The following is a 27,628-nucleotide window of genomic DNA, read 5'->3' as shown; positions in this document are numbered from 1 at the left end:
TGCACGGCAGTTTTTTCGAACCAGATGTTGATTTTGTTACGAGATTCTGATTGGACTATGCATAGACTCGTTAGTCCAGCTAAAATATAACTCCATAATTTCAGCCTAGTTTGGCTAGGGTGGAAACTGGACTTTTGAAGCCAGTTATCTCCCTTGCCTCGGGACGATGAAAGGCTCAAAACTATTGTGACATGCATGTTGACATTAACGTATATTTATTGCAAATCAAACAATGTTCAGAATGACTTCAAGACAACTTTAATTTAATCATTCTATTAATATGTTTAAAATATCATCACATAACGAAGGCTGTTTTTCTTCCATGTAATATCTGTCAGAATATCTTAAGTTCTCCTCCAGAACAAGTAGGAAACATACAATAACAGGGATTAATCTAGACCAGGGCCCACTTGCACAAAGCGATCTTAGTGCTAAGATGATCGTAACTCCCATACTTAAGCATAGACTTACAAAAGTCTTAGCGCTAAGATCGTTTTGCTCTGAGGGCAATATTCTACCCCAAGTCTTAAGCAAATGTTTCTAAAAAAGTTCCCAAAAGAGAACATAAGATTCTGCAGTGGCATACCATGACAGCCATGCATAAGCTGACACAAGCATGCGAGCTTGACTAAACAAAAAGAACCAATTTGTTGTCAGGCAAGAAATTTGATCATTTGGAGAGCGTGATATTTTCACCTATCACTCTCATCATAGCCCTAGATTTTCACTATTGTTTAAACATTTCAGAACTACAGCCTGTTGAGAGAGCAGAGGTTTTATTTATCCAGTGAGATGAAGGCATTGTGCCGACAGGTGTTCGACATAGAGACACATGGCTGGTTCGCCCCAGTAGTGCAGGCATGGACTGCACAAGCTCAGAAACCTCAACACAAGACAAAGAAGTCATCATTTTGTGAGTTATCAATACTTGTCATTTTGGACTGTGAGGGAAAGTACATGTAGTTGGTTCCACCACAGTGATCAGTATTGTACAACATTACACCAGAGCAAGTCAAGTCATCAAGTTTGGCCCAACACGCCAAATCACCCACTTGTGTTACCTGTGATAGTTTATTTAAAAATTGACTTCTTGTATTTTGAATTTATGGAGTTCTGTACATAAAACTTGGTGTGTAAATACACTTAGTGGAGTGCAAAGTGTGCACATAAGGTTTTACATTTTGAACACCATAAACGCACACAAAAATATTACGGAGCTACAGCTAAGCAGCGTATTTGCGTAAAATACCCCCCAAAAATATTCAAAACCCAATTACTTTCCATTAACTTGCTGCAGAAACACATGCATTAAATGAAAAACTCAAATGTATAAAAACAGCTCGCGTAAATACCCAATGAAGCTTCTTCAGCATGCGTTCAAAGGAGCTAATTCCCGAAACACAATTATAAGCTAATATACTTTCTTAGTCAAGCCTATATATGTCAAACAGTTATATACATCTAAAACATTATTGTATTTTTTTAACATCTTAAAATGTTCACTAATTTTGGGAAAAACCCAATAGACTGATGACTAGATGAGTGAAAAAATATTGGTTACCCAATGAAAATATGTAATAACCCAATTAAAATAGAAACCCTCAAGTAAAAACTCAATTGCTCAAAAAGTTATCTGGAGCTCTGATATTAAGCGACGTCAGTTCATATAAATACATTTGTCAACACTATGATGACTTCACAGACTGCAGGGGGCAAGGGTGGCCCAGTCGTCTAAGGCGCCGCGATTGGCTGTGCAGAGTCGCGTCCCTTTGAATGCCAGAAACCTATGATTGTGGGTTCAAATCCCGGGTTCGCCCCGATTATATTTCTAGGTTTGTCAGCACCATACCCGCGCTCGTGGGTTTCACCGAAGTGGTAAAATTCTGAGACCTGCATCACTTCGGGCTTTCCTTCCACATTAAGCAGACACGCTGTGATATAACTGGAATACTGTTAAAAGCTGCGTTAAACTCAACTCACTCACCCACAGACTGCACCTTTAATGACTGACACAAAATTAACTGTAGTGACATCATTCAGAACAGCAATGTGTTAGCGGGCATGACCCATGTTTTTTGTGTAAACATAAAAGAAAAAAAACAACTTCATTAGCAAATCAGATGGCAAGAAACCCTTAACTATAGTCTCTGAGAAAATGCAATGTGTATAACATTTTCGGACTTTTTGTTCCATTAGATCCCCATTTTTTAGTCTTGGACCCCTGCTTATTAAAGGCTTTGAGTCCCCAGAACCCCCAAAATGAACAAGAAGACGAATGCTGGCCCCTCAAAACCTGGTGAATTTCTAATGCATATACTATGAATCCTTTAATAGCTTTGCTAGTTGCTGTGCCTACAGGTGTTGCATTTAATTGAATTTTGAAATAAGAAAACGAAACATGTTTTACCTTACCTGACGCAACACAGTGCTTTAGCTTCCCTACCTATTACAGACAGTACTGGAACAGAGAGACAGGTGAATCAGACTATAGCCTGTGCCCCGATACCCATGAGTTATCCGCCTTGGCCTGTAATTCCTCATATTCTTCTCGGTCTGCCTTCCAAGAGGCATGGGGGGCACTGGTGGCCCAGTTGTCTGAGGTGCCATGATTCGGTGTGCAGAGTTGTGTCCCTTGAGCATCACTTGGGGCTTTATGGAATACTGTTAAAAGCGGCATTAAACCCAACTCACTCACGCTCCAGAAAGGCATGTGTTTTGGAACTGTCATCTCACCTGAAGTTTCTTATCAGTTTTTGATGTTCTCTGGTGGTGTTACAGCCATATATATGTTTTCCTGAATATTTATATCCACTCAATTGAGAAAGGACAATACCAAGGCCCTCCTCTATTGCCAACATCTTCTCTGCCGTCAAAGTCAGACTTTGGAGACCTCCTGTATGTCAATGCCGTTCCCGTAACCTTACAACCACCCTGATGCCATCGCCAACTTTTGCCTAACATCCAGAACATTGCCTTATGCTGCTGATCGTCAACGCCAGGACTGTTCGCCTGCTCAACGTATCGCCTCATCCACCTCTGGCAACCTGGCATTATGTGCCTAGGGTCCTCGCTTTCTCCCCGTTCTTCAGACGTTCAGCATCGGGATCAGTCTTCTCCTCTACTGTTCGGCAGCACAAGTATGCCGTCTCCCCTGATCGTCGCCACCCTACTCGACCCCACTCGGAATGACAAACAGGATTTCTTCCCCAATTATGATGAGTCATCCCCTGACGGAAACATACACCAGCTGATTAGCCCGTCTGGTGAGAGGATCATCTCGCCTGTGTTTCACAGAGCACAGGGTCTCGGATTCGGGGGATGTTCTCCTCCCCTGGGACCAGCTAGTTGGCAATGTTTCCCATTCTCTAGATGCTGACTTTAGTGCCTTGGCTGTTGAACCTTCTATTCAGATCTCTCAGTTCCGGAAGACATTACATTACCCTTTCCACATGGATTTTGCTGTTGCCTCACCACCCATGGATGAGGACGTGCGACTGCTTGTGAGAATGTCAAAGCCATGTTCTTTGATTTCTATGGCAGATGCTCAACTGTGTGTGGACGTGGCTCTTTCGCCACTCTCTTTACCCCTGTCGGCGGTAGCCTCAGCCAACTCGGCTATCCAAGACAACAATCCCTCCAAGGCTAATGAACAACTCCTTTCAGTTTTGGGCAGGCAGCAATGACATCTTGCTCACATGTCTACATATCTACAGTATTTCTTAGACTCCATAACAATCACTTGGCACACAGCTCTCCATAAACGCTCTTAGTGTGATCCTTACCGCTAATTAATGACTCCGCCAGTCATCCCTATCCTCTCCTGGAGGAGGGAGGCTTCAAACTTACTGGAGGAATTGGCAGGATCCTGCAGGATCCATTCATCAGTGGGATCCTATGTCACATGTTCTGCCTACAGTTTCGTGACATTCCTCCCCTCACTACCAATGTTGACAGTCTGGTTGCCAAGAATGTGGTGGAAGCCCTGGATGGCTCAAACATCACACCTGGGTTTTACTTGCCTGTCTTCCTGGTGCCTAAAAAGGGTTCCTCCAAGATTCGGATGATTCATCTGGTACTATTCAATCAACACTACCTCGCTCTTCTGCTGCATTTCCAGATGCTCTCCCTCTGTATACTTCGCCACCTCATCTGTCTGGACCTGCAGGATGCCTTGTGTTACATGGCAGTGTATTTCAATGTCAAACAATGATTATAACTGTATTACATTGTCTGAGATTCGGTTATCAGGAATGTAGTACTATTTAATGTAAGCAGTGGTGAGGAAGTTACTATATTTAGATGCTAGTGTGATGTGTAAACTTCCAGAACAGCATGGATTGTAATGCGTTATAGAAACATGTGGAGTATTCTGTGATGTTCGTGTGACACTAGATTGATCTGGCACTGTGTGGAAAGTTCTGGAAGCTAGTTGGACAATATAAGTGGAAGGGGCATGTGCCTGTCTCATCTCACAATTCATCACATCAAGACTAGCTTTACTGTGAGGATCGCTCATCACCCCTGAAACTTGACCACTGTCACCGCTTGGCGAATATATTATTATCACTGACTTTTGCTATCACCACTGTATTTTTGTATTTGATATTGACCACTGCCATCATATTATACGTTGTCATTGAATATTGTACGACCACTCTATGGAGTACTTTTGTGTAAATACAGTGCAGTAATTTGAATTGATTGTAAACTTAGTTAATTTTGTAATACATTTGTTGATTGTATGCCAATTGTTGGTTGTTCGTTGGTTTCACACCAAGTGCTTTTACGTACAGATTTCTGGGTTAACTATTTGGGAATCGACACATAACACTACCTACATGTTCCCATTCAAACAGCTCATTGTTAATTCCTCCGGGGCCATCACTTCCAGTGGAAAGTGCTCCCATTTGGATATTCCACAGTCCCATGGTTGTTCACGTGTAAAATCAAGCCAATCATTGCGTTCCTACACTGGAGGGAGATTTGTTTCGGCGCATTCATCGACGACTGCATCCTCGGCAACGTCCCGCGATCGTGACTCGTCAGGGGGACTTTCAACTCCGCAATCGGCTTGGTTGGGTAATCAACATGGAGTCAGATCTTACTCCTTCTCACCACCTCACTTTCATAGGTGGCCTCTAACGGACCACAACTTGAAACAAGTTCCACCAGATCAGTTCAAAGCCATCCAATCTGAGGTCTGGCGAGCATTGTTAACCCCTTGACCTTCGCCAGTGGCCGACTCATCTCGGTCTGTTGACTTCGGATCAAGATCTTACCTGACCGCCTCCTTGGTCTAGTGGTTGAGCAGAAGAGAGCGGAAGGTTTGGGGTTCTATCCCCAGCCACATCATACCAAGAGACGTTATAAGAAAGTACTTGTAAGCCTGCCTGGCATAAAGGGGCTAAAACAAGGACCGGTCGGCTCGGAGTGAGTACCGATATACTGTGTCTGAGTGGGGTATTAATGTTAAACTGAGACATGTTTTCTCAGTGAGCTAGCACTATAAAATCAGCATAACTCCGGACTAGTACAAGTATGTTCCTTCCTGTTTCTACCTGTGTCTCCGCGGAGGTGACACAAGGAGTCTCCCCTTGGCTGCGATCAGCTATACTTTGCACTGCTGACTTGCCGCCTCCGTCGGCCACTGGCTATAGTCTGTTTCAACTGTCTCTCTGTTCCAATACTGTCTGATTGTAAACGGTAGAGAAGCTAAAGCACTGTGTAGGATCAGGTAAGTGTAAAAACATTGTATTTATTCCGAAATGCTCATAATCTTAAAATCTTTAACAGAACAAAGACTATTAACAGGCTTAGACTGATAATGTACAAAGTTTCATGGAGAATTTTCATAACAGAACTGAGGTAAAATTAAGATTGCTTCCATTCAATTCAAGTCTTAATTTATAAAATTTGTATGAAAACAAAATAATTCTGGGATTCATAAATAGCAAAAGGCACATCTAAACTATGTGGTAAATGTGTTTACGGTGTTTCATAAAGATAAAAAAATCAAAAATAATTTTTCTCCGGAAATGAAACCCACTGCTGTCATTCATTTCGGGGACTAAGTCCAAATATATAAAATTCATATGAAATAACAAACATTCAGGGGAATCATAACAGGCAAAAGGCACATCTATATTTTATGGTGAATGTGTGTACCAAGTTTCATAAAGATGTCTCTAATAGTTTTCGAGTCCTGCTCAGGAAATGAAACCCACTGCTTCCATTCAGTTCAGAGACTAAGTCCAAATTTCAAAAATTTATATAAAATATTTTTAAAATGCAGGAGAACTCTAAATATCAAAATGCACATCTACACCATATGGTAAATGTGTGTACCAAGTTTTGTAAAGTTATCTCTTATGGCTTTCGATGTTTTACTCCGGAAATGAAACATGAGCCCATTTCTATATCCCCTGCCAACTTCGTTGGGGTGGGGGAAATTAACCCAGGCTATGTTAACAATATATTGAAAAAGATTTCTAAAGAAAAGCTGTTTATAGTTTGATTATTCTTTATTTTTTGACAGATCGCTCACAGAACAATGTCGAGTCCAAGCCATCCCTCGTCCTTCCTCCGCCCCCCATATACTCTCGTGTGCTCATATCGGACTCACTGCGTCCAGGCAACACAGGAGAACACACTCCTCGCCAGACCTTGCACACATCAGCAGCAACACTGGATTCCACCAGTAGTACCCTGTCTGGAGACAAGACTCGCACATTGGCTGTGGTGGAGGTACAAGATGACCCCGAGGAAGAAGATCTGATGAAAATGTATGGTGGTTACTGTTCATCAACAAAGCGAGAAACCCTGTCGAGTGTGTTGTCTGGCTGCTTGTGATAGTCTGTTGCCTGCAGAGCCTGTTTAACCCCCTGTGGACAGTCTCACCGAAAGGATGCTAGACCTGCAACTATTGTAATTGATATACAGAAGCATGGATTTCTTTGTTGCATCTTATTGGATGAGGGGGTACGCCAGAAACCTACGATTGTGGATTCGAATCCCGGTTTCCCCGATTACATTTCTAGGTTTGTCAGCACCATACCCGTGCTTGTGGGTTTCACCGAAGTCATAAACATCTGAGATCTGCATCACTTAGGGCTTTCCTCTCACATTAAAGGGGCACTGATCTAAAGCAATTCCCCGGGACTGGTTGTTGCCTTTGTTATTTTTTTTTCCCGTGAGTACCCGGATGATATAGCAGAAACCTAGACTAGTTCGCGACCTGTGCTGCACAATTCGTAAGCGTATTTGTCACTTTTTATTGATAGATGCGACCATACTATCAACAAAATGAAATACAGTTTTGGAAATAATAAGGAAATGTAGGTATCTTTGTGGGTAGCATCGGTAATGGTGACGAACTTTTGATAAGTCACTTGCTTGGTAATTGTGCGATTTTCGTTAACACTATTTTGACTTGCAGCACAAAATTAATATTTCTACGGAGCATTGCTTATTTTATCGTGTTTATATTTTTTACAGTCAAAATAGGCAAAATTTTCACTTAGGAAATTTATTCAAAGCCTGAATATTCAGTTATTTTACAAATTGACTGGAAAAAATGTCCTTCTGTATTATTATGATAACAAATTCCAAACATTTTTATGTTTAATATCATCACCAAGAGACTGAAAATGTAACGATGAAAAGTACATTTATATATTGTTTGGCTTCTAATCCTACATAATAATCTGTTGTGATGTTTATAGGCCCTTTTGATCGTCTTAATCAGTTTTAGTAAATCTGTTAAAGAAATGGACAGATTTTTCAGTCAAAATGACCGAAATATTTACACATTTTATAAATTGCCTGAGAGAAACACATTTTACAAATTGTCTGTAATATATACACGCTTACAAATATTCTCACGATCTTACCAAACTGAGAAAGACATGTTTTATTAACTGCACAGTAATTTTAAACTCCCGGACGTCTGATGAAACCTCCAAGACGCTCCCACCAGATGCTACCAGGATGTTTTACACTCAGTGAACCATTCTGGGGCCATGCATGAACTTTTGAAAACGTCTGTCTTTCAGTATTAGTTATGGAATAGTATACAGAATGGACACTATAGAAGAACATTATTTTTGTTCCATAATCAAGTTTACATTGTATCCTTCAAAGCCTACGTTACGAATACCTCGTCAGTTCGAATAAAATAAAATCGTATTTGCTTCGCAGATTCACCATTTATAAAGAATAGGGGTGTATGTAATTTTTTTCCAGCTATATATTTTGTATAATTAATACACGAACATAATTATATAGAATACACTTTATTATTTAGTATTATTCTCCCGGGCGTTATTTAGTAGGATAGTTGTTCGTTTCTCAACTGATCACTTAGATTGTTTCAGGTGTTTCACATAGGTGTCATGTTTGAGACTCAAAGGTTGGCTGAGAAAGCCCATGTGACAACTATTTTCATAACGTCCACGGTTCCCCCAAAAATCGATTGAGTTAGATAACAATGAGCAACCCTTTGAACAAAGTATGTTGTTTTTACATCGGCACTTCACGCCATGATATGAGTGTATTCCCTTTGTTTTAGTAAACACTCACTTTTGACATATCCACTGTGCATGATAAGTGATTAATCAATCAATGTATTTTCTGTTAATCCTTTGATGACTAGGAACTATCCGTTGATTTACAAAAAAGTAAATCAACCGATCATTCATCTCTTGCTGGGCTGCCACGTGCACATTACGTAACACACATTTCATCTTACTTCAAACCTGGAATTGGATTGAATAACTACCCCAGACACAATAAATGCCAAATAGGAACCTTTGTCATGTATTCTGAGCGGTGCTACCACTAATTATACCTGTAATAAATTCATAAACTGTGAATCAAGTGAATGACGACAAATACACACAAGTGTAGGGTGTAGGGTGTAGGTTATACGAGAAAATGTGGATGACAACAAGGGAGTAGTAATCGTATTATCTCCGAAATCCGAAAATGCTTTCACTGCATGGATACTCTTTTATTATTAAACTATAACAATCATATAACTATTTCCAAATGACGGCATCCGATGAGCTTCTATTTGTCTGTTTGTTTAGGCTGAAGAAATTAATTAACTTGCGCCCTTTGTCGAAATCTTTATAGATCCCAGTTAACCAATCAGTGTTCAAAAATGGGTAAAACAATTATTGCCTCCAAGTTTATTGCAGACGGTAGCCCAGTCTCTTGTCACGCTCAGTTGCGTTGCGTATCATCCGGGTACTCACGAGGAAAAAAACAATAACAAAGGCTTTAGATCAGTGTCCCTTTAAACTGACAGGCCATGATATAACTGGAATACTGTTAAAGGCGGCGTTAAACTCAACTGAATATATAGAGGAAGCCAAAACACAGAATCTGTGATTCTATTTAAGTGAAGATTAATAAAGCCAACTGTCCATGCTTTCCCTATCCTAAGAGAACAAATGGTATCGTATCTGGATAGTAGTACAGTAATCACTTTTGTAGCTGACAATGTCCTTCTCAGTGACATTACGGCCACCATGGTTTAGTGGTAGAGCGAAAGGTCTGGGGTTTAATCCCAGGCCTCATCATACCAAAAAGACATTAAAAGGTACTTGTGCTCGTTCTTGAGTCAGCATACTGTGAGTTAGTTAAACTGTGGTGTGGTATCTCAGTGGGCTAGCACTATTAAAATCGGCATTAGTCCGGACTAGTACCCATTCATCGCTATTGAAGTGCAATAATCTTGGACGGAACGTTACGCCCCCATTTCACCTCACCTTTCAGTGATACAAATGGTTTCTTATAGGAAACATTATTTTCATTTAAAGTAGTAAGGGCTGCCAATGATAGCCGACTGTATCATCTAGGGCTGGGACGGGTCTAAATTTACTACCCGGGTACCCGTTGTAGATATTTAGAGATAGGTTCAAACTGTCCAATTTGGAAAAGTTTGACCATAACCCTGGCAAAATGTATTTAGATACACGTGTAAAACGATCAACTCATGCATACACTGAAGTTTAATGCATGAAGTTTTATCTTTATTCAAACATATAAGATTAAGAAGGAATGGGTGCATTGTCAGAAAGAAATGGGATGTAACCATAGTTTTAGATACTTTTTGTCATTAAACAATATATATCACGTGACTAATCACGGGTCCTACTCAGGACCTACCCGAGTATCATTTAGATATTTGTGTGTTGAGACCCTGATACAGGCCGGCCAGCCGAAATACAACAAAGCTCATTCAAAATTATAGACAATTTATTCAAATAAATCAAAATTGGCCATGACAATTCATTAACTATAACAGTTGTACATTCAGTTGAGCATGCAAATCTTCTGCAATGGCATTAATATTCCCTCCCTCCCTCCAATACAACTTATGCTACAGCTCCCTAAGAAGTATTTAATCTACCTATCATTGTGCTCCTGAATACTGTCAATGGTAATTACCACCCAACGAAGCATCCAGCTGCAAGCACCCGCTCCTTGTGGAATGAATAAACTTGAGCAGAGGCAATCTCACAAGATCAATTTTATTGTTCCACATTATGGTCATTCTAAATGATGCACAATTAACCTAATTTGTGGCATAGATGTTTATTCTTCATAATTCATCCATTTAAGTTGCAAAATTTGAAAAAAAAGTAGGACTTTGAGGAAAAGCTACCAGTGTCTCTTTATAACATACTTACCCTGACATTGATTGACACACAAACAGTTCATACATTTCACCTCAGCTAGACTGACCTAACTCGGTCCCCTTCTCAACCTAATGTAGCATGTGATGTAAGAAAATATGAACTTTTTAAAAATGTCTGCTCTATTTTAATTATGCAAAATTAGCTACTGCACTACAAACATACTACAATATACACATTGTAAATTCCTCCCCCTCATGTACAAAAATTGTTGAAACCAAAATTCACTTACAACCAAGCAAAAACTCTGGTTCCACCTTTTCCCAGTATGTATGCACTCAACTCTCCTATCAATGCTCACTCTATCAACCTCTTGTTTTCCTGATTGCAGGTTATTGATAGTCTTTGCTACTCAAAAGAAGTTGAAGAACCCCCAATTCTTTCATATTATAGATTATCTGTCATGACAGATATAATATGGTAATATGAAAGAATTGGGGGTTCTTTTGAGTTGTATACATGGATTTGCGAAAATCAGATATTCAAGTTGTTTGTGAAAACAAATAACAAAGTTCTGATTCATATCAGATGACAATTCACTGGGATCACTAATAGTCTTCTCTACAAGATGATGCAACTCGCAACCTATGTCTATGTAAGAGTGAGTGAGTTGTGTTTAACGCCGCTTTTAACAGTATTCCAGTCATATCACGGCGTGTCAGCTTAATGTGGGATGAAGGCCTGAAGTGATGCAGGTCTCAGATGTTTACCACTTCGGTGAAACCCACGAGCACGGGTACGGTGCTGACAAACCTAGAACCAGGATTCGAACCCACAATCATTGGTTTCTGGCGTGCCTAAGGGATGCAACTCTGTCTATGTAAGAAGGGTTTCGGTCTGTCCTTAGCTGAGACCCAAAGATACCTGTGCAGACCTTGTGCATTCAAACCATATGATTTTGTTATGTAACGCCCCACTCAGCAATATTCCAGCTATAGGACATCAGTCTGTAAATAATCAAGTCTGGACCGAAAATCCAGTGATTGACACCATGAGCATCGATCTACGCAATCGGGATACATGCGTCATCGAGTCTGACCACCAGATCCTCTTATGAAAAGCATGGGTTGTTGAAAACTCAACCCAAAAGAATGATGGGTTTTGCACCAATTGAACTTTTAAAAGATGTTAAGAGTGCACACAAGAACACTTTATCAAAATCTGAAACTACATATACACAAATCCACCAGTAGGAATAACAGTAGTGAACACACTAAAGATGACCTTATTCACTGCACTGACAATTCCATTGTATCCGATGTGAATGTTTTTACATTCTTCCGGTATGCCCTTTTTGTGAATAGTGTCTACACCTCCAGCGTCACTCAACAAAGTACTATGTCCTCTGCATTAGTGTCTAAAACTAAACTAAAACTTCGAGATCTGAAACTTGAGAACTATTAAGGCCACAGTAAAACCGTACAAAGAGGCAACAACTGATGTGAGTTCACGCTCTCACCACTGCTGATGGGAACTGTAAACCAGCCATGTATGAGAAGACTGAATGAAGCTGACCATGAACAAAGAGCCCAAACAATAAAACCATTCACCCCTTCCCTGTACTTCCCAAACAACCCCTTCCCACAAAACAAACAGTAACAACATCTGCTGATGAGAGGGACTACATGTCAACATCTTAATGCACCAGACTTGATCAGTTCTGGAGAAGAGCAGGGTAATTCACAAATGACACATGCCCATTCTTCAACCTGCCCAAAGAAATGCTACCACTAAGACTAAGGATAAAAAAAACTAAAAGTCTTGGTTCTTAGGCACCGCCTGCATCATCATAAAGTCTGCTGCATGTTTCGTTTTAATTTCCATATTTAAAATAAATTAAAAATCCTAATACTTAAAAACAATGTGATCCAATATAGCACAGTTACCTCCTTTTTTTCTCGTGTTATTGTCATGGCTGCAATAGGAGTTCGCATGTTTTATGTTCTTGTTCCCTGGTTGATGGAACACACAACTGTTCCGCACCTGCACTATATTTTCAAAAGCCATTGCCTGAGAACCAATTCTTTTATATTTTTTTAAGCCTAACACAAATTTTGGCAGAACCTGTCAGCTGTAGTGCTAAGATAGCATGGGCACCTTCCACACCAAGTCATATTTTGGCTACGGCTGTCATAAATCCATGTTACAGTATGAGAGCTACATAAAAGGATTATAGCACTAAAATTACCACGAGTCTGCTACAAAGTGGGACTTTCAGCACTCTCACTAAGTTAGCTGTGAGGGGTGAGGCCCAGTGATCCATTCCACAAAGCGATCTTAGTGCTAAGGTGATCGTAACTCTTAGTTTAACATAGGTTTGCAATCATTATAGTGCTAAAATCACATTTTGGAACAGGATCTGGGCTCATTTCACTAAGTGGTCTTAGAACTTTGACTAACATAACTCCTATACGTTAATACAAACTCAGCACTATGACAGCTTTGTGAAACAGGACCCAGACAGTAATTGCAAAGACTGAGTTTGTCCCCGGGTGATACTTGCGGCAGTTAGTAGTCAGTGGCTGGGACATCAGTACACGACCCCCCAAGCCAGTCAGTGACAGTTAGGTTGCCATTGGCTGGTTACTACAATTTAATATAAGTGAGTGAATATTGTTTAACGCCACTTTTAGCAATATTCCAGCAATATCACGGCGGTGGAGACACCAGAAATGGGCTTCACACATTGTACCCATGTCGGGTGTCGAACCCAGGCATGATGACCGAACGCTTTAACCACTAGGCTACCCTACAGTCCCTTTAATATAAGTACTATGGCACTCCATCATGGACTTATCCAAACACAACTCTCAACCAGTGAAATTTAGAGTTAGAAACTAGGCACAATTTCACAATGGTTTATACACTGCCTAGATAAGTAAAAGAGCTGCAAAAAGGTTAACTGCAGAATTACAAGCAGAGTCCATGCCATTGAAAAAAATTTAGAACAATCATTTCCCAATAGTTAACTTCAAATTTGGTTGCTTTTTTGAGGTAACTCCACCGATAATCACGAAAATGTTTTCTTCCATTGTGGTGGATAGTACCGGTATTGATCCCAGTGTGAGGAAATCACCAAACAACCGGAAACCAACCTCCCAGGTTAGAATATTCATCTTCATTTACTGAACATTTTTCATTCATCATGAAAAAGAATATGAATTTATTTCATTAATTCGAAAAACATGGTATTCAGGAAAACGATTATCTTCAATGTCAAAATTCATCTGAGCACCGCATGCTTGAAAAAATATGACCCAACAAAACAGACATTAAAGGACATATCAAACCCAATATTCCTGATCAAAACAGGAGATCACTTGATGTGACTTTGGCACTCCTAGACAGATTTTATATACTTCCTACGTATCTAAACTTTTCAGTATGTTTCTGGTCTATCTGGATCATTTTCTGTTATTGTATTCAAAGAAACAGTAAAGTTTGACTGTGGAGTCATCTTAAAATGTCTCCGTAAACGTAATACTTTTTCAAGAGTTTTGTCCTATCCAAGACAATGACTACTACCTCAACAAGCTTCTTTCATAATTTCAAAAAAATAACAAGGAGAGGCCCCTGCAGCCAACAATTGTCCATATATTGGGACGTGAAAGATTTTGAGGGATGGATTAATTCATCTGTAGGCGACAGCTTAGTCAGCATCTGAAAAACAGATAGGTCAACATTTGACTTGTAAGCAATACTTTGAGTACGGCTATAAGTAACAGTAATAACAAAAAAATAATAAATGATTTATGTCTGTGTGGGTTGTTTGAAGAAGTTACTATATTTTGAGGAAGAGAAATGTGAATTTAATAAAAAATTTAGGACTTCAAATATTCTATCATTTGATACTAATACTAGAAAATCTCTTTGAGTTCATAATCTCTGAGACTTTCTCCTATTCCAAACCTCTACCGACTTGACTTCTGTCTGTCTCGAGACCTTGACCTTGGTGACCTGGACCGTGACCTTGAAGAGGATTTTGACCTTCTGTTCCTTTTCATGTATTTAGTCTTGGATGGTGAGTTGGATCTGTGAAAAGAAAGACATAAATCTACACTGGAATACTTAACATGCTATCCAAGAACAAATAGCTTTTTAAATCAGAAGGAACATTGCAGAAGGATCTAAGAGTCATACCAAGTACAGTCAAGTCCCGTTAATCTGGCATGGTTGGTTGCATATGATTATGTCGGATTAACGAGTATTAAGGATAAACAAAATTAAGTAGTATCAACGTTTGTGATCGAAAATTGGACAACTACAGATAGATAACGATACAAACACGTAATAATAAAATAAAAATGAAGTATTCATATTGTTCATAGTCCACGAAAGGTTGTTCTGACATGACCTGTAATGGGATGTCCTCGGCGATAGTGAGTACTTGTATCTGATTTTAATGACATTGAGGTAATCTTAGCATGTGATTTAACCTGTTTTCTTTATTTAAAGCATTAATTGTTTATTGGTAAGGAAGTTTATCTCTGCAGCAGTTGTAATATGCAGCTTCCAGCTCGCATCAAAACACGGGCTGTGTACTCGCGGGCAGATGACCACGGGGGAGTACGCTGATCACTGTGTCGGATTAACAAGACTGATTAACGAGTGATTTCGGCAATTCGTTACAATTTAGGTGTGTCGGAGTCGGAGTGCGAGACTGTCGGATTAACGGGTCTAAATAGCACTGATTTAATCGGTTCCCATCAATAGTGTCGGATTAACGAGATTTGACTAATTCAAAACATATTCCCTTTGAAAATTTTATAACGGACATAATGGATTGTGCAAGCATAAAACAGGTTCAAAGGCCTTGTTAGACAAAGCGCTTCGTGGGACAATTGCCATTAAGACAATTGAATAGTACGATATATTAGACTAGTATGGGTAATATGAGTGGGTTTTTTTGTATATATAATTTGTATGGTTTCTTGACCTTAAAGTTTTGATGTCTACACAAATGTAATTATATAACAGGAAGCAGTATCTAAATGAGCCAATTAGGCCTGATTATCCATCCCTTTCAATGGATAGCCCTCAACAATAGTTGGTTCCTAGCCAATGTTATTTTTTAAGTAACGAGCAACACCGCTTCCAAAAATCATCCTCTCCTCTCACAACACAAAGGTTTTAAAAAAACAACATGAAAATTGATTACATCCTACTTTCAAGAATGTGTTCATCCTACTGTGAATAATAGTCAAAAAAAAAAATTGGGGGTGGGAATAGTCCTAGTTGTAGTAAATTTATTGGGTGGCAGTTGTCACAGGTGGTAAATGTCCAAGGTAGCAATTGTCCTCGCCCCGGCAGAGTGATCTTCGCGTATCTCTAGTGTAAGTATGGGAGTTGTACCAGGTGTGCGAAGACCACATTGTGGAATGATGCTCTTATTCTCATCAAAGTACACCTTGCGTATTCCAATGTCAATTTATTTTTGCTTTGAACACAGCTAATGCTAATCTGTAACTTCTGTAACTTGAATTATAACATTGATATGCAGACATACTTAGACTGGATAGATATGATTATTACTGACATGCATGAAACAGTGCTATGTGATAGACAACAAAACTGTTCTACCCTGTGAACAGTGAAAAGAAAGTTTACCACCCAAACCAAATGGCAAAATTAATACATTTACTTTGACATGAATCTCACTTATGAAAACCAAAAGTAAAAAAAGTGTTCATTTCTATTGCTAAGGAACATGCATAAATTCTGTCATGTTAACAAACATGTGAACACACAAGAATGTAAACGAGATGATTTTGATATTGACCTTTGACCGTTTACCCTGGTTACCAGTTACCATGGTTACCTGGACCTAGAATAGCTTCTCTTCAACTTTTTGCCATCTTCTGATCTTGACCTAGAACCAGACCTTGACCTTGACCTTGACCCTGACGATGAACTTGATCGAGATGAGGATCTAGACCCTGAAGAATAACTTGAAGATGACCTTGACCTTGATGAAGACCTTGACCTAGCATTTGTCTTTTCATCCTGGGACTTAACTTGTGTACCATTTTTCTGCTCTTTCTGTTCTTCTTCCTCATCATCACTGGCATCCAAGTCGTACTTCGAAAGGTCAACATCATCCTCATCTTCATCTTCATCATCCTCCTCCTCATCTTCATCATCATCCTAGAAAACAGACAGTACAAGCCCTAATGAATTACCACCATCTACAAAAATTCCATAAATATCAAACAGTAAAATAATTGTCAATAGGCCATTCATAAAGCGCACAACTCCACACTATGTATGCCAGTCAAAGCAGACACTTTAACCATTCCCATCAACAGAACACAGCAAATCCCACTGCATTTCCAGATCACTGGTGAGTATACAATCAAAGCTGCCTGTGTAACCAGAGAAGGTTTTGCAAGAGTAGCTAAAATCTTGAGTCAAGTGTTACATCCAATAAAGAATATTCTAGCAATATCATGGTGAGATCAAAAGACTAATTATCTTACAGTGGATCCTTGTGGGTAATCAAACCTGGGTCTTCAGCTTGACAAATGAACCCCTTAACCCCTGGGCTACCCTACAACCCTGGGCACCCTGAAAGAAATCCTAAGTTCACTGAGTACACAGTGAACACAGTATACAAGCACCAGTTGACATTGTCACTCCAGGAAAGGGGCACGGGTGGCCCAGTCGTCTAAGGCGACGCGATTCGCTGTGCAGAGTTGCATCCCTTGGGCACGCCAGAAACCTATGATTGTTGGTTCGAATCCTGGTTCGCCCTGATTATGTTGCTAAGTTTGTCAGCACCATACCCATGCTTGTGGGCTTCACCGAAGTGGTAAACGTCTGAGACCTGCATCACTTGGGGCTTTCCTCCCACATTAAACTGACATGCCATGATATAACTGGAATACTGTTAAAAGCGGCATTTAACCCAACTCCCTCACTCACTCACTCACTCCAGGAATTATGCAATACCTTGTTCTCTGCATCTCCCCCTCCTCTCTCGCCCTGCTTCACCGGATTGTCTGTCGAGATCTTGCGCACAGCAAATTTCTTCTTCCTTCCAAACTAAAGAAAACACCAGTATTAATATCCTCAACAAGGAGATGTGGGAATTGTCCTTGACAAGTCTTAGGTTTCTCCTAAAGCTTTAGCTTGTGTTGTTTTTAGGGCTGGGATGAGTGCGAATTTATTACCCAGGTACCCACCGCCCTAGGTCTCAGGAGATAGGTACAAAATTTCTGATTGGGCATTTTGTTATACCATAGCCCTGGCAAAACTTATTTAGATACATGTATTAAACAATCTGGTCATGCATACACTGATGTTGACTTAAGTTATATCTTTATTCAACCATTTGAAAAGTCAGAAGGATTGGGTGCATCGTCAGAAAGAAATGTGAACATTAGTAACTAGTAGTGTAACCATAGAGTTCTATATACTTTTTGTCATTAAACAATATATCACGTGATTAACCACAGGTCCGGGTCGTCCTGTGGGTACCCGGATCCGACTCAGTACCCCCCCGACCCAGTACCCGAGTTACCCCTCCCTGCCCTAGTTGTTATCCCTCTGGGTGGGCTCACCTCATCATATTCCTCCTCGGAGTCTTCTCTCTGTACATACTCCACCACTTCATCCCTCTCCATGTAGCCACCACCAAACCCTGTGAAGCAGGAACAGTTCACTGATTGTGGTTTGCGTCTTGCTCAACGCTGCACAGTACAGCATATATATATATATGACAACAGTGTGTAGATAATTAAGTCTGGACCAGACAATCCGGAACTTGACATCATGAGCACCAATTTATGCAATTGAGACACCAAGTCTTTCTTTATTTTTCTTCGTTTGTTGTTTAAGCCATACTCAGCAATATCCAGCTATTTTTCTGTGGTCTGTAAATAATCTAGTGATTGACATCACAAGCATCAATCAACGCAATTGGGATACGATGACATCCATCAACCAAGTCAGTGAGCCTGACCACCCGATCCCATTAGTCGCCTCCTCCGGCAAGCATAGTCGCTTTTTACGGCAAGCATTGGTTTGACCACACAATCCTGTTAGTTGCCTTTTCGACCAGCATGGGTTGCTGAAGACCAATCAATTCTAATTTGGATCTACAAGGGGGCAATTCCATTTAAATTCCTGCAATGTAAAGTATGTGTCCAGTTCTACGACTAACTATTTACTGCACTGCTGATATAAATATGCGTAAATAACTTCCAGTTCTCCAAAGCCAATCTCAAGCAATCTGTTCTTCAAAGGCACTGTGTAGTAATGACTGAACCATGTTAACCCTTTGGTCTCACAGTGAGTGAGTGAGTATGGTTTTATATATCACAGCAATATCACAGCGGGGGACACCAGAAATGGGCTTTAGACACTGTACCCATGTGGGGAATCGAACCCGGTTCTTCGGCATGACACAGGCCCCCTGGTCTCACAGTGAGTATGACTTTACGCCGCTTTTAGCAACATTCCAGCAGTATCACAGCACACAAGAAATGGGCTTCAGACAATGTACCCATGTGGGGAATCAAACCCGGTTCTTCGGCATGACACAACCCCCTTGGTCTCACAGATACAGCAGCTGTACTGGATGTGCCTTGTGTTAACCTACCAGTCCTCTGTTCAACCTTGCCATACTTGGGGGAGTTACACATGTTGCAGCTCATTCGTCTCGCCCAGTTCACATTACCACAACTGAAATCAAACAATCAGATTACAACTACGTCTGCTGTCACAACTGCTAATTGCATATTTCTTGAATTTGAGTGAGTGAGTTGGGTTTAACGCCGCTTTTAACAGTATTTCGGCGCGTCAGCTTAATGTGGGAGGAAAGCCCAAAGTGATGCAGGTCTCAGACGTTTACCACTTCGGTGAAACCCACGAGCACGGGTATGGTGCTGACAAACCTAGAAACATAATCGGGGCGAACCAGGATTTGAACCAACAATCATTGGTTTCTGGCGTGCCCAAGGGACGCAACTCTGCACAGCGAATCGCGGCGCCTAAGACGACTGGGCCACCCGTGCCCCCTTGAATTAGAAGATACTTACAACAGCCTTATAATCATAATATCACTGCACCTTGAATTTGAATACTGAAGTGATAAATTAGTTACCGAACCACATTCTGGTCATCAGGAAACCATTCGCACCATCCGCATCATCATAAAGTCTGCCGCACATTTTGTTTTTATTTCCATTTTCAGAAAATATTAAAATCCTAATACTTAAACACAATGCACAAAAAAATTGAAAATGGAAACAAAAACAAAACATGCAATGAACTTTATGATGATGTGGGCAGTGCCTGAGAACCAAGACTATTATTTTTTTTAGCCTATGATAGACATACAGTTTATTTGTATACATGGCCAAAAGTACATGTATAATTGTACAAGTTACAGTGCAACCTTGACATTTTAGTTTCAGAACATGTAGAATGGGTTTACAAGATGAATTTCATAATATATTGATATTGGCTTCTTAGCCCTCATACGAAATATGCGGTGTAATAACACGGATAACTTAAATAACGTGTTTGCATCATCGGTTTAGAGCATATCATATCAGATAGGATGTGCTCATATACCGTAAATTAATGCGGACAATGCAAGTTTATCACTTCCTGACATTAACATAGAGATGCATCTGGACATATTGGAGTATAGCGTCATGTCAGGTTCTCTGCACAAGCACGAAACAATCACACATATAACAATGATAATTGAGTTGGTATGGTTTTACTCTGCTTTGAGCAATATTCCTGCAATATCAAGGGGGGGGACACCAGAAATGGGCTTCACACATTGTACCCATGTTGGGAATCGAACTGTCTTCAGCGTTCTAACCAAGATAACAAAGTTCACAATAAAAAAGGTACTTGAGCACTAGATATTAGTAAAATCTAAATATATTTTACATTTGTATACTTATCCTGCAATACTCCTTAATGCATTCACTGCTTACCTTACGACAACAAGGACAGCGCAACTGCGAAGGTCCTGGGTGAAGACATAAAGTTGTTGTTCTGAAGTCCCACTTTTACTGACTACCGCCGCTGTCCTGTGACCTTAATGACACCTAAGGTCATCTTCTTCACTTCAAATATGTTAAGTCTTAGTTGTCAGCCATCTCAACAGCATTTTCAACAATTTTTTATGTTGGAAACCGTGATGCAGTATGATGAGTACGTAATCGTCCTTGAGACTTGCCTCTGCCACGCTCTTTCCCACAATGGGAATAGTGGTCTTCCTTGTGAGACGCCCGTCTAAGCTAATTGCCTGACCTGCCAGTCCGCTGGGATAGACTAAAAGAGATGTCCTCTAGAGTCTTATGCGCAGTGTCATTCCAAGTGTCTTTGGGAACTTGGCCTGCGTGTCTGTGATCTGTTCATTGCACAGGGAGGTAGATGACAAAGGACAAAGCAGCCTGCGCTTGAAATCAGAGTCCAAGTTGGAAAGCGCTGAAGTCTGCGTGTGACGGTAATCTCCGCGAGAGCAGCCTCAAGATGAATTTTCATGTGGTCAGTTTGACGCTGTAGGAAAATCACCATAGTTTGGAAATGATCTAATCGGATAGGGTTATCCTCTGATAGATCCTGATCCACTGCATGCAGTGACGATGTTGGTGGCTTAAATAACAGAGCAGATGTAAGCTTGGAGAAGTCCTTCTTATTTACCCCATTACCAGGGGGGTGCCACTGACACGCGATGGTCTGCTACCAAATCTGGTACCTGTGCTAAGCCAGTGATCTGCTCTGGCGCGTCGTGCCTCCTCTATCAGAAGGCTTTGATGACCCTCCTGGATAATGAGTCATGTGCAGATGTCCCCCTACGCGCTGGCATACTAGTGCTGCCCAGCAATGTATGTTGTACCAGAAAACACATTAGGCATTTGGTATAGGCACTGATGTAGGCATTAACACTTGTGCCAAAGTTGTTGAAACAGCACTAAGCTGATCATGTGTCGGTTGCGTAACTGGGTACACTGTGAGTCCTTGGGCTGATGTCATTGTAGAGGCCTTGATTGGTAGGCAGATGCTGTGCTCCGCGCAGGTCTATGAGACAATGCTCATCAGTGATGACTGGATCATTGTAGAAGCGCTTGGTCCATTGTCCAATTAGCCTTCTGGAACGGTGTGGACGCCTGAGCGTGCATCTGCTGTGCTGGATATGTTGGAAACGAGCTAAGCTGATCATGCGTTGCCTGCGTAACATTGTACGCTGATGTCATTGTAGAGGCACTTGGGTAGTAGTCAGGCGCTGCGCTCGGCACAGATAACTGAGACACAATGCTCTTTGGTATTGACTGGATCATGGCTTGCGTTTGCGCTACCCCCATCAAAGCGTCTTGAGACGCTGGCGCCAGGGGTGCAGATTTAGCAGAGCTGGATGTCTCAGGCGGTTGGAAATTAGGAGCAGTTACAATACTCACAAAATCCTCCGGTATTGTTGATTTCAGCAGAGCGTGCACTTCTGCAGTCACAGGCGTCACATTACCCGCCGATGATAACGGCTGCGTGGTAATGATCGAACCATGTCCTTCGCTATTCAGCGATTGTGACATTCTTATCGACTCATGACGGGATTGCTGCAAGATATTTATGTGAGTAACCTGCCAATATATTGTAAAACTCGTTGGAGGGAGATTTACACAAAAATTACAGTTAGAATTTGGCGAGCACATCTGTGTGCATGCCGAACAACATGGATAAAGATCTCTGGTCGATTTTTTCCCACGACCTATAAATACAGCGTGCAAGCATAAGTTACACAATAATAGAATTGTTGATGAAACAGAATTGGAAGAATGCCATAGAATTGAACAATAATCTAATGGCAAAAATACGAGTTGAAAGTGTGTACAATATTTTTATATACGCAACTATTTACATCTGCGTACAAGCCAACCAAAGTGGATGCTAAACTTTGGAATATTTTTTCCAAGACAATTAGTACAATGAGCAAGCATAACTTACCCAAATAAAGAATTTTGTTATGAAGCGGTACTGAAATACTGGAAGAATTGATAATAATCTTTCGGCAAACATATTTTTAACGAGTTGAAAGTGTATACAATAATTTATATATATGCAACTCACTGTAACGCCAAAGCTAGTAGTATTTAAGAGCACAAGAATATGTTATACATACGAAGCTGAGAATTGTAAACAATTTGACTCCCTTGGCAGGCAAACAATTGTAACAATTCAAAATGGCGGCGAACAACAAATATGTGGCGGGAAAAAAGACAAGAGTCTTTTCACGCCTAATTAATTCCCATAAAACTACACAACATGGTGAAAGTAATATGAAAAGAATACATCATCCATTGCAGATCAGTTTTAGAATTTAGAAGGAAAGCTCCGCTGGGACACGTTCTTGCTGTAGTGCAACAAGCAGTGATGTGAAGAAGATGACCTAAGGTGTCATCAAGGTCACAGGACAGCGGCGGTGGTCAGTAAAAGTGGGACTTCAGAACAACAACTTTATTGCTTTTGGAGTATGTACAATCTTCATTGGTGACCTGCCGTATCTCATTTGAATATGCGTTATTTGGAATTTCCTGCTTATTTTATGGAAGTTAGAAAATGCTAAGTTAGAACAGTTGACGTCTGTGGAGATAAAGGATAATATTCAACCGTAGTGCTATTACCTGTGTTTCAACATTCTACACTTACCCCATTGTATGTCATGGAATCCTAAATTCTGGTTTGGTGTTATCGTTTGGTGATCGGTTATCGCCTGCTCATAGCGCATTAATTTCATGACGCATTTTAAGCCGGGGAGGGAGGATGGATTAATTTGGGGACACACTAATTGCATGATTTACAGTATATGACATCGTTTGAAAGGACTTGTTCCCAGGTAGCCATATAGGGTCATCATTGTTGTTTTGAATTAACATATCACACATATCGCATACACAGGTATAAATATTTGCAACGTGTTTCAACATTCTACACTTTACCTTTTACACTGCCAGTCATCAGCACTGAAGAGGCCATGACTTTTCTCTGCCATGGCCTTTCCAATCTCTTGTCCTCCCTTCTTAAATGTAGCACCATCTTTCTTTTCTGGAACAAATTTCAATAGGCGATTTGAATCGTCTTACATCTATACATCTATAACAAACTTCAATCCTCTTTGAGGATTTTCAGAAGGATGTATTCTCTGACAACTGTCATGAAATATCCACAAAGTCTGATCTCAAATATCTTTCTAATTTCAAACTAGTCCAAAGTGAGCTGACATTTAACTGCATTTGTCTCCCCTTGTAAATGGTCAGAGAAAGTAGTGTCGATCTCATTTAAAATCAGATTTTAGTGCCTGTAACCATTGCAAAAAGATTTGAGTAGATTCCATTATAAGTCACTTCAGAACAACCTTTCATCCGACCTTTACGAGATTGAGAAAGTGAACTGCAGTCATGAGCAGAACTGATTCTGAATGCTGGTCAAAACATTTGAAACGGAACAGACTTTCCATAGCCAATGAGAAGTACTGCCATACAATCTCAGCTTTTTATTAGACATTCCAAAATTTTATTTTGTTTTAGTTTTCAAATTATGAATCAAGAACTCTGTCAAAATATTTGTAAAGCATAGTCATATTCTGGTGCCATAACACTCAAGAAAGCTGCTTCTCATTGGCTAACTTCAACTTCCAGGTAGTCATTTCATTGGTCGGTGAAAGATCCTGTAAGGTCATTCTGACGTGACATGTAGTGAATGTCCTCAGATCTTTGTGTCGCCGTAGAGACAATGAAGATCTGACTTTAATGAGATTTGATTATTGTGTGTGTTTCTTGTAAATAATCGAGTCTGGACTAGACAATCAGGTGATTGTACTGTTTGTGATGACCCACCCTGCCGTGGTACAAGGACACACAATCAACCAAATCACCAAGCCTGACCACCCAGCGCCTTCTATGATCAGCAGAGTTTGCTGGGGACCAATCTTTACAGTGAGTGAGTTGGGTTTAACGCCGCTTTTAACATTATTCCAATCTTATCACGGCGTGTCAACTTAATGTGGGAGGAAAGCCCAAAGTGATGCAAGTCACAGACATTTACCACTTCGGTGAAACCCACGAGCACGGGTATGGCGCTGACAAACCTAGAAACATAATCGGGTGAACCGGGATTCGAACCCACAATCATAGGTTTCCGGCATGCCCAAGGGACGCAACTCTGCACAGTGAATTGCAGCGCCTTAGACGAATGGGCCACCCGTGCCCCCCCCACATCTGGACAGAGACTACAACACTGCACATACCATTTTTACTTTTCCCACACTTATTGCAGGACGATCTTCTTGCAAAATTGACGTTTCCACATCTACAACAAACAAAACATGAATTTAATTATGTATTAATCAAAATTATCTCTTCTCTACTATTGTGAACACATAAAATTGAACATAACATGTCAGCAGAGTTTCGTTTAACGCCGCTTTTAACAGTATTCCAGTTATATCATGGCGTGTCAGCTTAATTTGGGAGGAAAGCAGGTCTCAGACGTTTACCACTTTGGTGAAATCCACCAGCACAGATATGGTGCCAACAAACCTAGAAATATAATCGGGGTGTACCAGGACCAGAACCAATAGGTTTCTGGCGTTCCCAAAGGGACATAACTCTGCACAGCCAATTGCGTTGCCTTCGCCGACTGGAATATGCCACTACCTAATGTATTGATACATAGTCACGATACACATAATACAGAGATCAGAATGGTTCATTTCTTTCTATGACCGTAAGCAACACAACCCCAAGTTGTTGTCAGACGAGATTATTGCAAAACTTTGTAAATATTACTGTTTTACTCTATACAGAACTAATACATAAGTAAATGTATTGTATCGTCTGGTGTAAATCAGCAATAAGTTGATACCCCTATGATTTCTGACCCCTCTAAATACTCATGTCAGTGATGTCTTTTCCATTAAATCTTATCATAAGTCTACAATTTAGTTTTCATTTGAGAAATTGTATTCTCAAAAAGATTTCATCCATGAATGAAAGGGAGAATGCTTTAATGAATCTCAAAATCTGTTGATACTGCCAAACAAACATTGAACATATCTGAAATTGACAGTCTTATATAATAATGATCAGGATTGATTATCAACGTTTTCTGATAATTTATAGGGACAATGCTTTGATAGTTCTGAGTTTTATTAAATCATGCATGAAATAATTTCCGAGGTTGACATCATACCTTCAGTTCATGCACGATTCAATTCTCAAAACAATACAGCTCCGCACAGAAAAGGTGACAACCCAAGCACTGCGCAGAATAACTGGCTTTGGTCATGGTTTTTTTAGACGAGGAACCTTGTGTAGTTTTCTTACAGATGACTCTGATGAGTTACAAAATAATAATTGCCAGCTTGATTAGATTAGAACTCAGTGTTTATTAATACAATATAAATGCCTCGGTTGTATGAAGCCAATCACTTTGCAGAACACTCTTACCAAGAGTCCCGTGCGACCAGATTAGAACCTCTGTCATATTGTCCATTCACCATTTTGCAAGTTTTTCATCTATTTAACTTTCTACCTCTTTATATTTGCATATTTATCCTTTGTCTACATTGGTTGTTTGGCTCCATGCGTTGTCATCGAAGCCCATGGAGAGCCACCGATACGATCACATTGATATATTAAGCTGTATTGTCATGTATCTCACTGTCACCATTGCATTAGCATAGCTACACAATTATGCAAAGAAATATGAAAGTGTCCCGAAAGGCTTGCATTAAGCCTGTGTCTGATTTCAGAATACGTCTGTTTACAAATAAGAGAAAAGTCTGGTTATGTGAGCCAACACCAACAGTGTGGTCACTGAAACAGAAACTTCTCTTGAGGAATAAGGCGAGCAGGGCCGATTAATCTCAGGGGTTGTCAGCTACTGTTTGCAAACAAAGCTACAGAACGGTTGACATACTGGCCATTTAATACCCAATTCTGCAGTCATTCCTGTGTCATCACCTGGTTTGACAAATGTTGAGAAAACTGCTGTCTTTTGAATTAATTTTTGCTATCATTTCCATCGATATTCTTAACCAACAAGAGGCTACTTACTATTGTTGCCCTTCGCTTTTGGTTTACTGTTTTGCAGTTAGACCTCATGATTGAAATAAAACATTTTCTACAGAAGAGTTACAATAGAGTGACAAGACTCAGGGATACACACATCCACTAGTCAGAGACTTGTGAAAATCCTTAGAGAGTAGTTGTTTTCTCCCAAAATATGTTTGGTCCTTCTCTTTACATAAAGTTTACCACGAGTCCGAAATGACAAGCTGACTTTTTGGACTTGACCAGTGGTCTACCGCTGTTAGTCCGACAAGCCCAACTTTTCATATTTGGTTACGACTTCCAACAATGCTCGCAGGGGCTTAAGCAAGCAATCAAACAAACAGAGAAGATAAGCTATGGGCATCCTAGACTACGACCATTTTTCAAGCAGTATTCGCTTTATAACCATGCGGGAAAGGCGCATTGTCTAGACTAGGCCTAATCCAAAATACACGTTCTGTTCAAATCGAAGTCATAAACGCTACAAGCATCATTTTACTATAGTTAAAAGGATAAGAGATTGATTTCCTTCATGCCTCACAAAGCGTTAAAACTGAAATAACTGTTTTACTTAGGATCGGGACAAATCCAGTCCCCCTCGTTGGGTTTAAAGCGCCCACCACCAGACATCGTTCACAATAATTACGATTGTTGGCCGCGAGATGGCGTCGTTTCGAGGATATGAGAACAATATAAAAACGAAATTGGCGTGTGGGATGATAATGCTTTTTCAGAGATTTCGATGAATATTCACACCGTGTATTGCATTTAAGGCTTAAAAAGTCCTAATGAGTATTTGACGAAACTAAACCAATGATCAAAAGTAAATATTTTTTTATAATGTTATTGATAATTGTA

At 40.2% G+C, this 27,628-nt stretch overlaps 1 protein-coding gene across 1 annotated transcript; it reads right to left on the bottom strand.

Annotated features, from left to right (window-relative positions):
* Positions 1-11,753: 11,753 nt before the first annotated feature.
* Positions 11,754-27,420, bottom strand: LOC139478610 (zinc finger Ran-binding domain-containing protein 2-like). The gene is made up of 9 exons (XM_071261161.1): positions 27,342-27,420; positions 24,964-25,025; positions 23,657-23,762; positions 19,300-19,382; positions 18,260-18,339; positions 17,649-17,741; positions 16,519-16,844; positions 14,610-14,732; positions 11,754-14,360 (listed from the first exon to the last, which is right to left on the bottom strand). The coding sequence occupies exons 1-8, from the start codon at positions 27,398-27,400 to the stop codon at positions 14,612-14,614; spliced, it is 930 nt and encodes a 309-aa protein (XP_071117262.1). The 5' UTR covers positions 27,401-27,420; the 3' UTR covers positions 11,754-14,360; positions 14,610-14,611.
* Between the last annotated feature and the right edge of the window lie 208 nt (positions 27,421-27,628).

This window comes from Haliotis cracherodii, unplaced genomic scaffold, assembly GCF_022045235.1.
Source record: "Haliotis cracherodii isolate W230 unplaced genomic scaffold, xgHalCrac1.p SCAF_4, whole genome shotgun sequence".
Taxonomy (NCBI): Eukaryota; Metazoa; Mollusca; class Gastropoda; order Lepetellida; family Haliotidae; genus Haliotis; species Haliotis cracherodii.
Note: the sequence above shows the minus strand (reverse complement) of the source record. Positions and strands in the feature narration are given on the sequence as shown.